Here is a 14,691-nt window from a genome sequence, read left to right on the forward strand (position 1 = left end):
TAGTTACCCACAAATTTTACATTCGCATTGCCCACAATACATCAAATATACTTATTTGCGTTGAATTATATTATATTTTTTATATATTTATAAAAATTTAAATATTTAGTATATTAAAATGAATTATTTTGCTAATTACCATAAATATTTAAATAATATTTTTATAAATATATCCCTACATTTTTGTTATTTACACGTTTCCCCCACGTTTCGTGTCCTTCATTTTGAAAATCTTTCGTTTTCCCGTGTCCGTTTCGTATCGTTTCCGTTTCCCGTTTCCGTTTCCGTGCTACCTAGGAGAGAACCAATGGAGTATTTAATTTTTGAAAACTAGTTATTTATTTAATTTTTATAAATAACCTATTTATATACATTAGTTATTTAGTGTTTATCCTTTTAAGCTATTCAGTAGTGTTTAATTTTTTTAAAACCTTCTAAGAATTGTAAAATAATATAAATGAATCTAGCATTTCCAATTCATCGTAGTTCAGTGTCCATATACCATCTTCATTTTTTTGTTTTTGATGAACATATACGATCTTCATTAGTGAGCAAAATATGAAAGTACTTCAAAGTTCAAACCCAACAAAGAATTAAACTTGAGTGATATTTGTCAAAACTGTTTACGAATCCGCTACCAAAATCCGATAAATATTTTTTACAAAAAATAAATATGTTTTTTTAAATTTTTTTCGGAGGAGCTCCTCCATGATATGCTCCTCCTTCATGGAAGAGGAGGAGGAGCGGGCTCCTCCTCCATGCTCCATGGAAGAGGAGCAGCGGGCTCTTCCTTCGAACGGAGAGTCGGAAATTTTTTTATTTAAAATTATTTATTTTTAAGGTTTTGTATTTAATAAATTATTGATAATTAATAAAATTAAATAATAATTAAAATTTTAATTTTATAAAGAAGAAGGTATTTTTGTACCATTAATAACATTTAAGTCTAATTAAAATATAGGTTAAAAAATAAAGAACTATTTTAAACTTTATTCTAAATAAAAAAAAGTTCAATTTAATGCTTTAGAGTAGAGTTGAAAACGAAAAATGAAAAAAAGGGTACAAATAATTTTTTTTATAGGTTGGGATATAAACGAAACAATATTACAAGGTGGGTTTTTTTTTAAGTAATTGAGCCTTCAAAAATTGTCTAAATTTCAAATATTGTAAATATATCACAATTTTTGATAGATTTATTGAAAATATATCTAAGTTTTCAAAATTGAATTGACTGTGCCAGTATGACAATTAAATGTGTATTTTTTTAAAAGTTCTAAATTAGGATACCATATATCAATTTTAGAAATAGTATATCGGCGATTATTTGAAAAATTTGATAGTTTTTCAATTAATGGACCAAATTAAAATAAAATTATAACTTAAATTTTATGAATGTTTCAATATATCTATATAGAGATAAAATCTTATTGGTCAATTTAATTATTTTAACTCTTTTTTTATTTCACCTTTTTATTCTATATACCAGTATAAATGTTTTGAAATAGACGGACATTTCATTTATATTCATAATATATGTTTTTACAGGTAGATTTTAAAAGAGATATGGATGAAAAGTATTGAAAAAAATAAACTTATATATGATACATTTGAAATTTGCCGCGAGTTAAAAATTCATGGCTTTAGATTTGAAATCTATATTTTTATTTTGGTACAATTTATGTTGGAAAAAAAAAGTTTCATATGTTTCTATGGATAATGACAAATATTGCACTGCAAAAGACGATTTATATTTTAGAAAAGGCTATCATATTAATCACACGCAATTGAGTGGGATTCCGAGTAGTTATCAAATTATCCGGCCAAACATGGAAGAAGCAAACGCACGAGTTAATTGTATGGCTATGCATAAGCCTTTGAGGCTCGAAGTATGTGTAGGAAGAACTTAATTGATTAGTTAAATTTCTATAAACTAAGTCTATTAAAGAGTTAATATTCGGAATTTGTAATAATTCTATGTACAATTGGATTTCTATTTATTGTCATAAAATCAAACAAGACAAATTACAATGCTGAATAAAAACAATTGAGGTTATGCAAGTTCTTAATTCACAAGATAATTAAGAAACAGACAAACTTTCTACACAAGAGAAAGCAATTACAATGTTAGCTCAATTCAATCTACATGAGTTTCAATTTATTTGCCGTCAAATAATTGAAACACTAGCATTCTTCAAATGAATCAGTTCCAAAATCCATCACCACCTGCATCAGAAATCAGCTATAAACATAAAACTAAGAAAACATATTATATGGAAGATAACAGCAGTAGTTGCAGAAATTTAGTGCTGTTATTTAACTCCTAGCTCCTGGATATGGAAGATGAAGCTGATGACAACACAAACTTTACGAGTTTTTCAGACCCTATTCCCATTGACAAAGGTACAAGAGTATAGTTAAAACTCAAATTCAATACACAATTATTCCACAACGTAAATAAACAGGCAATTCACATTATTACAATGCCATCAAATACAGACAGATCAATAAATTAATAAAAGCAATTAACTAACACTTAGGCTCAGAAAATCCAATAATCTCATATATGATGCAGTAGTACCAAGTAGGTTCTTCCTGTAAACAGGAACTTGGTACCAACTGCACCTCAAAACATAGGATATATCATCACCACCGTAGTTTGTTAGCCAATCCAACAAAATCATAGAACAGTGTATCTCATAATCAATCACATTACAGTACACAAAAACACATCAAAATTATGAAAAAAGCTCAGAGAAATAACAGCTCTATCGATCACGAATTTTCTGAAGCAGAACTGGCTAAAGCTGTGTATCAATCATCACTGCCAACTTCACAAAGATGCACATAAAACAACACAAAAGAAGTCCAAAAATTTACATATCTAGCTAATACAATTAAATGGCTCATATCAAGAAATTCAACCATATCCAAAGTTTTCTGCTTCATAGATTTCTCTCAGAAGCGCGGATAATTTATAATCATCGCCAAGAAATGAACTTTCTAATTCATTGTCCTAAACCAACACTAATATAATCGTAATCTAACAAAATATAGCAGTAGTCTTTAGAGGCAAAACTATCAAACAAGACAGACCTCCACGTGAAACACCGCCAACAAATTTACGCCTCTATGACTAGACTTATTTCCCATTATTACTCGAAAACAAGCTAAAGGTGTAGTGAGGCAATTCAACAAACACATAGCATACAGCATGTAATAATTAAATTTAGCCGTTGGTTTGACACAGATCAGCCATGGAAATAAAATGTACAGAGACTAAACTGCAACACTAAACGGCACAGTTTTAGCACGAGTTTTGGGGCTTGCAAAATCATTCAGAATTAACTTCAGAGAAGCCCGGGAGACTCTGTGCAGAGATGTATTTACGAGAATTTTGCTAATCTACAAACCCTAACTCTAACTCAGACTGCTGCTGATGGTAAGCAATGCCTCTCTTTTACTTTATATAGAGAGAAAAATATTGGTTCTCTGAAAACCCTAATTTTCTCTGATTTTCGGCTATTTCGGGTCAAGTAATTAATGGGCCGGTTTTATGAATAGCCCAAATCTGTAGCAACTGAAACGACAGCGTTTTCGTTTAAAAATGATAGATAATGGCAAACAAAACCTTGCTCACAGTCACAGCTAGTAAAAAATGCCAATGCCGATGGCAATGGCCACATTCTCTTCTTCTTCCACCTTCAAAATTCCGTTGCTTTCTCGAAATTTGAACCGACCCATTTCATCGTTCTCTTCACCGGTCAAAACCCGACTTTTCAATTCTAAATCTCCCCTGAAAAGTTTTGGGCTTTTTGAGTATTCTACAAATAAGAAGAGGTTGGGTTTTTGCTTGAATGCAGCTGCAGCAGAGAATGGAGAGGGAGAGAAGAGGAACGATGATGTTGAAACAATGGCTAGAGGAGAGAGTACCATGCCTGATAGATTCAGGTATTTGACTAAAGAAGCACCTGATCCTCCTCTTATTTGGCCTTGGTTTGTAGGTATGATCTACAAATTTAACTCTCTTTACTTCAGAATTATCAACTTTTGAATTTGAATGAGTTGAAGCTGTAAAATTAAGTGCTGATATTGTGTTTTTATGGTTCAATTTTTTACTAGTTATTGGTCAAGTGTGATACTATTTTGGGGCTAGATTTTCAGGAGCATACATGGTTTCAGAAGATGGTTGCTTTGCTCAGGAACAATTATATGGAACTAAACAAGTACTAACATAATTTGGAGGCTGTCTTCACTATTTATTTAGTTTTATTCGACTTGAAAACTAGATTTTGGGCTCTTTATAGTGCGTTGCTTGAACATGGAAACCGTCTTTTATTCATTGTTTCATTAGATTATCACTTTCGAAGAATTACACCTTCAAAATTAGAATGTCATTAACTAAATTCCTTCGTTTTCATATGATACATGCAGCTCTAGGTTTCATTCTCTATGCGTGGAGAGCGGTACTATTCGAACTAGCTAACTGGAGAAAGGGCGCAGTGGCAGTTGTTGGTTTTGTGGGGTACCTCCTGAAACTTCTGTTGGCTGTTATCTTCCATTTCTTTGGGGATCCCATTACTTCTTTGATCGGAGGCGTAGAGACTCTAACCTATGCATTTCGGGCATTTTATTCTTCCATAGTGTCTAATGCTCCCGTTCCAGAGTTGACTACAATTATTGTGCTTGCATCGGCTGTTCTTGCTATTGCTGAAGCTGTCTCCCCAAACTCCATAACCACCCAACCGTATCTTCTCACGATATCTGGCCTGATTGGCTATGCAGCAGTAAGGAACTTTATCTCTGAACCAGTATTTTGGACACTCTTAGTGGCTCTGTATGGTTTTTCGCGATTAGTTAGAAAGAGAGATCATGTCACATCTGCTTTGCCTGCTGCTGCTGTATTGGCTGCCATTGGAGAATCCTGGGTTAGAGTTCTAGTGATGTTTTCTTATCTTGCTTTAGCTATTTTTCACAATTCAAGGAAGCTCTTAGAAGTTAAAGAAGAAGCTGATGTTGTGACCACAGATCAGAGGGTTCCCGTACCATTGTTGTGCGCTGCCTTAGCCATTGGGATTCGTTTTGCTGCTAAATGGGCTGGGTATCGGCATTTGACATGGATGATCGTATAAAGTAAAGAACTATGTGGAAACTGTATGGCTTTTGAGTTCGAAGTTTTGGTTCTCATTTTGCTAGGTTCTTCTGCTCTTGTTAATATTATTTATTTAAAATTATACTCTTACTTTATCTAATTTTATTTTAAGTGTGATATGCATGGTTAATTAATGTAGTGATTAGTAATATGATCCGCTGATTTATTATTTATAAAAATAAATGTAAAGTTTATATGATTTATCATATGTATAAATTTTATTAAGATATAAATATTTATAATTTATTATTTATATTTGAAATTTTCGAGCGTGATTTTTTAAATTTTATACATATATGTTATTCATAACGTGATTTTTAAATTTTTATATTTATATGTTATTCATAAATTACAATGTTGTGTATATTTGATTAGGATTAGGAAAAAAAAATTAAGTCGTTGGGTATAATTAGGAAAGCTTTAAATTGTTAAGAGAATTTTTATCTCTATGTAAGTGTTAGTGGTTGATTAGGATTAGGGAAGATTTTTACTAATTAAATTCTACAAATTATGAAAGGGTATATTTGTCGATAAATGAAAGTGTTCCCCCGCTAATACACTTTTATATATATTATAGATTATAGATATAGATAGATTATAGATATAGATAGATGGATTATAGATTATAGATATAGATTAGCATTAGATCTCTATTTTGTCAATTTAATTTAAATGAAATCTTTTCAACCATGAAATACATCTCTTATAAAAAGAAAAGAAAAGAGTCAAATGTATTACTATAATGATCAATATGAACATTTTGCTTAGTATATGGACTCGATCACTAAAAAGTGTAACCTATAGATATTCAAATATAAGTTATGCCGACGTTCTTGTTCATGGGTTGGCCGGTAAAAGAGAGCCACACATATAATAGGAAAAAAGCAGACGTGGCAAGATCTTAGCTATGATCGACTTCTTTTACTTGCAATTCATTGGATAAGCCTGTCTTTCTTTTCTAACCTCATTCTCTCCAAACTCAACTCCATGGACTGATTTTTTCTCTTCGATTCTTTGACATTATAACAACTCAAACACCCACTTCATCTCAGACCACCAACATGGCAGCAGCAGTCACTTCTGTCTCATTCTCACCCATTTCCCAATCCTCCGCCGACAGAAAATCAATCGGCTACTCTTCAAATTTCGATTCTTCCCGTTTACGCCTGAGTTTTTCATGTCAATACGCCGGCGTCGCTCTTAAAGCTTCCAATTCCACTCCTCGCATGCTTATTCATTGCGTCTCCACTGCTACAGGTCTCGTATTCAATTTCTTTAGCAGTAAACTTACGATCTTTACCAATTCAATTGCTTATCAAGAACCAACAAATGAAAAAGTTCTCACCTTTAATTTACAATGCAGATGATTATTGATGTCCTGGCTTTGTTTTGAAGTTTAGTTAATACCCATTAGTCAGTTATGATTTGTTTGGCTAATTGGATTGGATGCAGATGTGCCGCCTACTGTAGCTGACACCAAGTACAATTTTCTCAAGTCGTACAAGAAACCTATTCCGAGTATATACAATACTGTTCTTCAGGAGCTTATTGTGCAGCAACATTTGATGAGGTATAAGAAGAGTTATCGCTATGACCCTGTCTTTGCCCTTGGTTTTGTTACTGTCTATGATCAACTCATGGAAGGGTATCCGAGCGATGAGGATCGAGAAGCTATCTTCCAAGCTTATATAAAGGCCTTGACCGAGGAACCCGAGCAGTATAGGTTAATTGCTTTTTCATCCCTTCTTTTACTTCTTGTAGCTTATAGTTTCACTTAGGCATTAGTTGTTGTCAAGACTATATACTTTAGTGTTATGTTTAATGTTTCAACCATCCAAGAGATGGACTAAAGCTGTGAATATGTGATCTGAATAGCTGTTTTTAAAATCTGAATCTTCTATTTCGCTGCACTTTTCGCTTCCTTGTGATATTATAGAAAAACTTGTCATTAGTTAGAATAATTCTGTCTGTTGTGCATTGCAGAATTGATGCAAAAAAGTTGGAAGAGTGGGCACGGTCTCAAACTTCAAGTTCGTTAGTTGAATTTTCATCCAGAGATGGTGAAGTGGAGGGGGTATTAAAGGACATTGCAGAGAGGGCTGGGAATGGGAGTTTCAGCTACAGTCGTTTCTTTGCTGTCGGGTTATTTCGCCTTCTTGAGCTTTCAAATTCTACCGATCCCACAGTACTAGAAAAGGTTGGACCTTTTCATGTTTTTCCATTTAATAATCGCATTCTATTCCATTCACTTTTAGCTTATTGTTCCTTAAAGGTTGGCATAATTTTGATTTATGTGAAAAGAAAGTAGTTTGCTTTTGATAGATGTTAGTCACGACAGTTATAAGCTATTCGTTTTCCCAGTGTACTCGTATATTTTTCTAATTTATGATGAATACCATGTCTCGTGATTACTTCTGACTAACTACTTGCCACCATGTCTTGTAGAGATGCTTCAATTGTTAGTTTGTGAATGACAAATTTTGATTTTTCTTTAATCAACATTTTTGCCAAGCTGCAGTTAGAGTTTATATTTATATATGTGTTTTGATTACTTTGGAATTTATGTTGCTGAGTGACATTTTTCCAATTATGATAGATAGGAATTCCTATTCCTAGTCGACTTAATTGGTCTGTATTTTGTGGTTATAGGAGTTGTCTACAAACTACCTACTGATTTATGGCTGTCATAGTGCAGAAACATTACTTGGGTTTAGTAGATCTTATTACGAATAGCTTGATACCTTATTGAGCTATAAGGTTCTGTCATTTGATGAATGCTGAATTTCGGAGACGCATGTTACGTGATTGAGCTATTATGTTCTGTTATTTAGATAAACTTCCTCCTAGAAGAGCCCTGCAGTTTTCTATTGAGTTTGTAAAATTAAATGTCTCTAACTAAAGGGCTTATGTTTTTCTTTTTAATTGCTGTGGAACAGCTCTGTGCAGCTTTGAATGTCAATAAAAGGAGTGTGGATCGGGACCTAGATGTATACCGCAACCTCCTTAATAAGCTGGTTCAAGCAAAAGAGTTACTTAAGGAATATGTGGACAGGTAAAATAGAAAAAACAAAAAACTCCTCTTATGGTTTTTCCTGCTTGATTACAAAGTATAATATATACTTCAGGTTTTGCTTGGTAGTCTCGAATTACATGGTTAAACTGCAATCTGTTAAATGGGAAAATGGATAGGATAATGTAATGGAATGCAATAATTGAGAATCTTAACTTGTGATTATAGACAAATTAAAGATTTATCTTTGTTCAAACATGAATTCTGGACTATGATATCTTCAGTTTCGTAGCATTTAGATGAGATACAGATTTTACTAGATGTCCCCTCTTTGATCTAATATATGATCTAATATATTCAGTTTACTTTTTCACCATTGCTTGTATTGTCTTCTCTTTAACTGCTTTTCATTTTCAGAGAGAAGAAGAAACAAGAAGAACGGGTATCATCTCAAAAAGCTAACGAGGCGGTCAAAAGTTGTATAGGAGAGCCCCAAAATGTAAGCTTATAGGTAGCAAGTCTCACAATATTCGATGACTCGTCTCTCCATTTGCGAGGGAGAAATTTGAAGCTTCTGTTTGATTTGACATCATTGATCAGCTTGTGAGCATGCATTTGTAATCCAGTTGTTATGAGTATGGTAAGTACTAGTACATGTCTTAACAGTACTCTGTTTACATGTTATTACAAAGAATTTTCCTTTGTTAATACTTAATACCTCAATTTCAGAATCTTGTTTTAAAAAGTTAAATGCAACTGTTACTGAATCAAACCAATTCCTTGCAATTCCATTATTAGTGAGATCATTCTAGGGTTTGAGATGGACAATATCAATTCTTAGATTGTAAAAGATATTATTCTATCATATGCCCATAGACCACATGCTCAATTTATTAGCAGCAAAATTAGAATATTTATTACCTAAACCTATACTTAATTGCAAATCAATTGATGAAGAAAACTATAACATAGAAATTAATTGAATGAAGGTGAGAGTTCAACTAAGATGGGCAATTTCAACACCATCTGGGATCTTAAATGTATCAGCTGCGCCAAATTTCTTCCACTCTTCACCTTGTTCAGTTTCTTCTTCATTACTGTCATCGTCTTCATCATCATGAGAGCTCGGAGATGAGGGATCACACACACTTTTAGACTTGCAATCATGGGTGGCAAGCATGTTCACTTGGCCCAGGTGGGATATTTCAACAACTACAGTATCATCATCTCCTGGAAGTGGTTGCTTCCAGGGTTCCCCATCAATCCTCATAAACGTGTGGTCTGCAGCACCTTTGTGGAACTCGAAACGGATTCTATGCGCCTAATTAAAGAAATTAATTAAACAAAACCCAACAAATACATTTTGGAATTATTACATACTGCATTAGGCAATTGAGGATAATTCGCATCCTCATCAAGTTCACTTAATTTTTTAGTTCTCACCTGTGCAAGGCGTGTCCCATGTCCGTTCGGTGCAAGCAAAACAAGCCCATGCCAAGCATCTCTAAAACCAACAACCTCAATAAGTCCATCATCTACGAAAGGCGGTGTCAAGTCTCTCTGTACATGCAGGAAAACAAATATCAGCAATGCAGTCCCAGAATTCTCTGATTAATAAGATTTATAACTCTTTTCCTTGCCATCAAGATTGACCAAGTGAACTAACATCGCGCTGTTTCTTGTTATTTGGTGTTCCCCAAGGACTCAGTCCACCAGAAAAGCTTGGCAAATTAAGGCACACAATCGACCTGATGCTGGTAAATTAGAAGAGGAAAGAACTTAATATGAGAGGTTTTACTAAATGTCTATAAGCCAACACAAGAATAAAGAAGAAGTAGATGAAAGACAGAATACAGCTAGGGAATTACCTGCGGGGTATAGTAAGGTCTTTCCATTGACCATGTCTTTCCATGATCTTAACCTTCGCAAGTTGAGCTATGTTCCTGATATTGAACAGAGAAAATGGTGAAACTGCTTTACAATTTACATAGAGTTCCCCAAAAAAACGATAACTCCAGTAAAAACTATACATCCGGTTTTGACTCAATGTATGACCAAATCTAAATAATCACACGAGTCATATGTGAAACTGCTGAAAACTGAAGCATATTAACAAAATTAGAAGACTGTTGTGTTGATAGTCAATCAAGTAGTAACATTCATCAGCATAATGAGTGGGAGTGAGAGTGAGAGTAAGAGTGAGAGTGAGACTGAAGATTAAAGTCAAGAAGTACTTCTACAAGGTTAACCCCAAAGCATTATAACACTCTTTTTATAGTATGTTATATAGCCAAAAAACAAAACAATACTGTAAGACCAAAGCAGAGTCATTTGTCATAATAAGAAATAACAATTCTGCACTCACTTTGAAGAAGGATGAAAAAGTGAAGCCATAAACCACCCTTGTGAGCAACCAAGCTTTGCATAAGTACTCTGGTTCCAAGGGATAAAGAAAAAAGAACAGTAATTAGTAGAACAGCTTTAGGCAGCATATCCCCAGTACAAGTGCGGGATATGTAAAAGCAAGACTCGCCTACTGAACATTTATGTTCCGGCAGACAAATTAAGCACGATACAACCTCAACAATTACGTGATGAACCAAACTACTAACACAAAAACATGTGAAATAGTTCGACTCAAAAACTAAATATGAAAATGGCAACCATTTGAGTAGATACTAATCTGTTTCCATACAAAACATAAAAGCACCAAACTACCTGATTAACTAATTGATTTTTAAATTTCTCAGGATGCAACTTCCGCTCAGAATGAAATGCATATGATACTTGAGCATCCATTCCTGCGAACAAAAGACAGCATATTTTTAGAAAATCTCCCAAGATAAAAACAAATTATTAAGAGATGAAATAAAGGGTGAAAACTATGACTTAGAGATTAAGTATCTTCATTAAATATCCAGGGAAGAACTCTACCCATACTGAAGTAGTTCCAGAATCCCCCACGAAATGTGTGGTAACCTTCCTGTGATGAAACAAACCATGTGCTTGTAAGAGCTTGTGTAATGCAACATATATTCCAGGAAAGAAGACTAAATGGAGAAATAATCAACTAATACAAAAGATAATGCTGTATGGATTTTTATGTTTTGTTAGAATAGGTTTCTTATATGGTTTCTTGAGAGACGAGTCGCAGAACATCAAAAAACCGACTCAAACATGAGGTTCACAGCAAGACTTAATCAGTACAATAAAAGTATGGTTTACCATATAATGAACCTTAAAAAGGCCATGAAATGCAACTTCAGATGACAGTAGTATTAATGGTGGATGCTGTTATTACAAAAGCCAGTATCTTGTCTCACAAGCAAAAGAGCAAAGAGCAAATTTTTTAGAATGTGTGGAAGGCAAAGTAAGATGCAGTGGTGGTTACCCTGTTGAGTTCATCAGATGGAGAAACACGCTGAAAAGCATGGAGAGAAAGTGGAAGCTCGAGAGGGGCAATGGGATCACAGGAACCTTCTCTAGGAGCCCTCATCCTCATAAGAATATGCCAGCTTTATCATAACAGGTATTTTATCATGAGAGTCTGAAAACACTAAAAAGCAACCAAGAAAGAGTTCAAAAGGTATGCAGACTAACTTGTCTATTTTCATTTCCTTGGCTTTCTTAACTTGGTCCAGAAAAGACAGCACAGAACTACGATCTGTACCCGGGTTCTTTTTTCCCTGAAAATCAACATCCACTTAAAATATAACAATCATTCGTAATAAACAAATACGTAAATCAACAGAATCACAGAGAAGATGAGACACACCCAACCAAAAGCAAAAGGAAGATTGTTCCCAGTCCCTAAAGGAACAGTGGCAATTGGAGGAGGATGAGAGAACTTAAGATCACAAACAACTCCAAGTAACCAGCCAGCAGTTCCATCCCCACCTGCAACCTAATTTAAGGAGTTAATCAGATCATAAAGGCACTAGGTAGCACGGAAATTTCACTCGATCAGCGTTTCCAAACAGAAGGAAACCTTAAAATAACACCGTTTCGCCGTGACCGTGTCCGTGTCCGTGCTACATAGTAAAGGCATAATCTTTTTAAACTCAACAACCTAAATTGAGTGAACTTACAATAATTCGAAGCCTTTTTTGAATCTCAACAGGCAATTTATTCCCACGAGACTTGAGTATTTCAATATTCAGATAGATTCTACGCAGCACTTTATCAGGAGCCTCCTCCCCTAAATCAAACACCTACTCATAACCAAAATTAGAAACTGTACATAAAAAAGATTGCACATTGCGGATTTAAATTCATGGTGCAGTGTTATTAAAGAAGTGGGTACCTGGTTTTCATTTAAAAGGGAGCGGTAGGTGACGAGGAGATCACCGCCCAGCTGGCCACCGCTCTTGGAGTTGATAAAGACTAGAATCGGACATTCAGGTGGCGGAAGAGAAGCTGTATCACCGTTTTCCGACGATAATTCAGGGTGGAATATGACGGACGGAATTCGGAATTCCTTCAAGAATGATTCTAAATCGGAATCCGTTATGTTAGGATCCATGAACTGCATTTCGATCAGCAAAAGAAACGAAAAAGAACCAAAATTGCCTTATTTAGACAGACATGTAGAAATGTAATAAATGAAAAATATTAGCAGATTAATATGAAACGGAGGAAAAAATTAATAATGACAAAATTTAATAATTTTAAGTCGAATATATTTTTTGGAATCTGAATGGCGTCGCTATTGAGTGGATACACTTATAAAAATGAAACAGTGGCAATTGATTTGGGAATATTCACACAACGCCGCCAAAACTCTATTAGCAGCCCATATTAGGTGATGATATTGATGGCTATGGTCTATGGAGATTCATGCGTTTAAAAAAAAAAGTATATATATGTTCATAATATTTATTTCACCAAAGAATTTTTTTTATTTTAAATATATTTTAATAATTTATTTTAAATAGTATTAAAAATCCATTTGACAAGAACATTTTTTTTACCAAAAGATAATATTTCATTGATTAAGAAATATTATCTTTATTAAAGAATAGTAAATCATAAATAAATAAAAGATAATTAATCTTAATTGTCAAAAAAAATAACAAAAATTTATTGTTATCCAATTTTTAAAATGTAAAAATGTAAAATAATTAATATGTATATTTTTTTTTTGCAAAGTGATAATTATAATAACAAAGAAAAGGGATAAATAAGACAAAAGTAGTAATTAATTAACCTTGTTTTTCCACCGGAAGCGGCAGCTACTTGTTTTTGTATGTTGATGATGCTTCTTGCTAAATTCGTCTTCTTTTTGTAGCTTGCTGATTTTAGTGTTCCCCATCCTAAAATTCTATCTATCTTTTTTAATTATTTTGAATCATCAAAAGTTTTTTTAAAAAGAAGGTTACAGATGATTCTTTAAATGGTTTTATATTTATGGAATTGAAGTGGAGTTGTTGAAGAAGAAGAAGTGTTTTTTCCCCAAATTTATACTCATAATAACGTGAGACTGACGACTTAGTTTACCTCAAAATTTCATATTTTAATTTTCCAAATTCAAGTGTTAATTTGTTGAATGATTAAAATTAGGAAGAAAATCAAAACCAAAAAGAATAGTATTTTTGTCAATCCCGCAGCCTCCTGATTTTGCCAAACTCATTACCAAATATTTAGTATTATAGCCGCTGATTGTGTTGAATCTCATACAGTAAGTTAGGTGTGAGTAGTGTCTGATTTTATTTTATTTTAACGTGTGAATCTTTATATTTTTATATCAATTTTAATTTTTTAAAGTGTATCAAACAATAGTTGTTTTTCGATATCGATGTGTTAACAAACAAAAATAATTTTTACTTTTATTTAAATTTATATGTCATATTATTACATACTAGTATATAATTATATTATGTATGCAATAATGCGTTTATAAATATGGAGTTAGAATAGAAAATCATATCATCAATTCATAAAATATTTTTTGCCCATGTTAGACGTCCGTGATCAGGAAATGAACAAAACTAATCTCTCCAAAATAAAACCCTTAATATTGAACTCTAATCATACTGAAATCTTCCATCTTCTTGTGAAGTTTGTTTTAATCAATAGAATGAAGTAAAGAATTATTAGAGAAGATGGTACCTCTTTGGCTTTTCTTTTCGGTTGTATGCAACAAGAAATCAATAGCTTCTTTAATGTCATAAGCAACATCTCTCTTGTAATTAAAATACTTAGAAGTAACAATATTATCTCTTAATTTGCTTCCAATACTCTTCAACTGAACTTCTAACCCAAGAAATGGAATTGGCTCGTTGACTAGCAGATCATAAAGATTCCATAAAACAGGTGAAGAAACAAGCCCTTAATATCCATTTTTATAAGTTTTTAATTCCTAATATAGGTTCTCATAAACTAACAAGGAAAAGGGTGTTGCGGAAAGTAAATTTATCGATTAATTGAAACTTTAATACAAGGTTTACTTTTTTAAGGTAAAATTTAATTATGTTAGTAGTACTTTTTTTTTGTTAGTAATTAGATTTTTTCTTTTTTAAATGGATCTTACGTA

At 33.1% G+C, this 14,691-nt stretch overlaps 3 protein-coding genes and 5 non-coding genes across 8 annotated transcripts; 2 read left to right on the top strand and 6 right to left on the bottom strand.

Annotated features, from left to right (window-relative positions):
• Nucleotides 1-2,296: 2,296 nt before the first annotated feature.
• Nucleotides 2,297-2,401, bottom strand: LOC126658978 (small nucleolar RNA snoR97). The gene has a single exon (XR_007634542.1). It is a non-coding gene; the product is annotated as a small nucleolar RNA snoR97 (small nucleolar RNA).
• A 135-nt stretch (nt 2,402-2,536) lies between these two features.
• LOC126658949 (small nucleolar RNA Z278) lies at nt 2,537-2,651 on the bottom strand. The gene has a single exon (XR_007634514.1). It is a non-coding gene; the product is annotated as a small nucleolar RNA Z278 (small nucleolar RNA).
• Nucleotides 2,652-2,741: 90 nt separating this feature from the next.
• On the bottom strand, nt 2,742-2,830 carry LOC126658946 (small nucleolar RNA Z223). The gene has a single exon (XR_007634511.1). It is a non-coding gene; the product is annotated as a small nucleolar RNA Z223 (small nucleolar RNA).
• Nucleotides 2,831-2,899: 69 nt separating this feature from the next.
• Nucleotides 2,900-2,987, bottom strand: LOC126658986 (small nucleolar RNA U36a). Its single transcript, XR_007634549.1, has one exon. It is a non-coding gene; the product is annotated as a small nucleolar RNA U36a (small nucleolar RNA).
• A 235-nt stretch (nt 2,988-3,222) lies between these two features.
• LOC126658993 (small nucleolar RNA snoR134) lies at nt 3,223-3,375 on the bottom strand. Its single transcript, XR_007634556.1, has one exon. It is a non-coding gene; the product is annotated as a small nucleolar RNA snoR134 (small nucleolar RNA).
• A 260-nt stretch (nt 3,376-3,635) lies between these two features.
• Nucleotides 3,636-5,279, top strand: LOC126655886 (uncharacterized). Its single transcript, XM_050350232.2, has 2 exons — nt 3,636-4,001; nt 4,432-5,279. The coding sequence occupies exons 1-2, from the start codon at nt 3,656-3,658 to the stop codon at nt 5,127-5,129; spliced, it is 1,044 nt and encodes a 347-aa protein (XP_050206189.1). The 5' UTR covers nt 3,636-3,655; the 3' UTR covers nt 5,130-5,279.
• An 800-nt stretch (nt 5,280-6,079) lies between these two features.
• On the top strand, nt 6,080-8,890 carry LOC126655405 (protein THYLAKOID FORMATION1, chloroplastic). The gene is made up of 5 exons (XM_050349586.2): nt 6,080-6,406; nt 6,602-6,872; nt 7,133-7,346; nt 8,086-8,201; nt 8,577-8,890. The coding sequence occupies exons 1-5, from the start codon at nt 6,211-6,213 to the stop codon at nt 8,668-8,670; spliced, it is 891 nt and encodes a 296-aa protein (XP_050205543.1). The 5' UTR covers nt 6,080-6,210; the 3' UTR covers nt 8,671-8,890.
• An 83-nt stretch (nt 8,891-8,973) lies between these two features.
• Nucleotides 8,974-13,623, bottom strand: LOC126655401 (diacylglycerol kinase 5-like). The gene is made up of 13 exons (XM_050349580.2): nt 13,366-13,623; nt 12,463-12,684; nt 12,248-12,370; nt 11,935-12,063; nt 11,760-11,845; nt 11,551-11,674; nt 11,094-11,142; nt 10,878-10,960; nt 10,525-10,592; nt 10,028-10,102; nt 9,826-9,913; nt 9,603-9,719; nt 8,974-9,480 (listed from the first exon to the last, which is right to left on the bottom strand). Exons 1-13 carry the CDS (start codon nt 13,468-13,470, stop codon nt 9,157-9,159), a joined length of 1,593 nt encoding a protein of 530 aa, XP_050205537.1. The 5' UTR covers nt 13,471-13,623; the 3' UTR covers nt 8,974-9,156.
• Nucleotides 13,624-14,691: the final 1,068 nt, after the last annotated feature.

Source organism: Mercurialis annua, linkage group LG7 (assembly GCF_937616625.2).
Source record: "Mercurialis annua linkage group LG7, ddMerAnnu1.2, whole genome shotgun sequence".
NCBI classification, from domain to species: domain Eukaryota; kingdom Viridiplantae; phylum Streptophyta; class Magnoliopsida; order Malpighiales; family Euphorbiaceae; genus Mercurialis; species Mercurialis annua.

Excerpts from the sequence above, each read along its gene's own strand:
- LOC126655401 (XM_050349580.2), bottom strand. The coding sequence starts at position 13,470 with ATGGGGAACACTAAAATCAGCAAGCTACAAAAAGAAGACGAATTTAGC. Across the intron at positions 12,371-12,462 it reads CCCTTTTAAATGAAAACCAG|GTGTTTGATTTAGGGGAGGA; the intron begins GTACCCACTTCT and ends GGTTATGAGTAG. Across the intron at positions 10,961-11,093 it reads CTGGAACTACTTCAGTATGG|GAATGGATGCTCAAGTATCA; the intron begins GTAGAGTTCTTC and ends TTTTGTTCGCAG.
- LOC126655405 (XM_050349586.2), top strand. The coding sequence starts at position 6,211 with ATGGCAGCAGCAGTCACTTCTGTCTCATTCTCACCCATTTCCCAATCC. Across the intron at positions 6,873-7,132 it reads GAGGAACCCGAGCAGTATAG|AATTGATGCAAAAAAGTTGG; the intron begins GTTAATTGCTTT and ends TGTGCATTGCAG. Across the intron at positions 8,202-8,576 it reads CTTAAGGAATATGTGGACAG|AGAGAAGAAGAAACAAGAAG; the intron begins GTAAAATAGAAA and ends TTTCATTTTCAG.
- LOC126655886 (XM_050350232.2), top strand. The coding sequence starts at position 3,656 with ATGCCAATGCCGATGGCAATGGCCACATTCTCTTCTTCTTCCACCTTC. Across the intron at positions 4,002-4,431 it reads TATTTGGCCTTGGTTTGTAG|CTCTAGGTTTCATTCTCTAT; the intron begins GTATGATCTACA and ends TGATACATGCAG.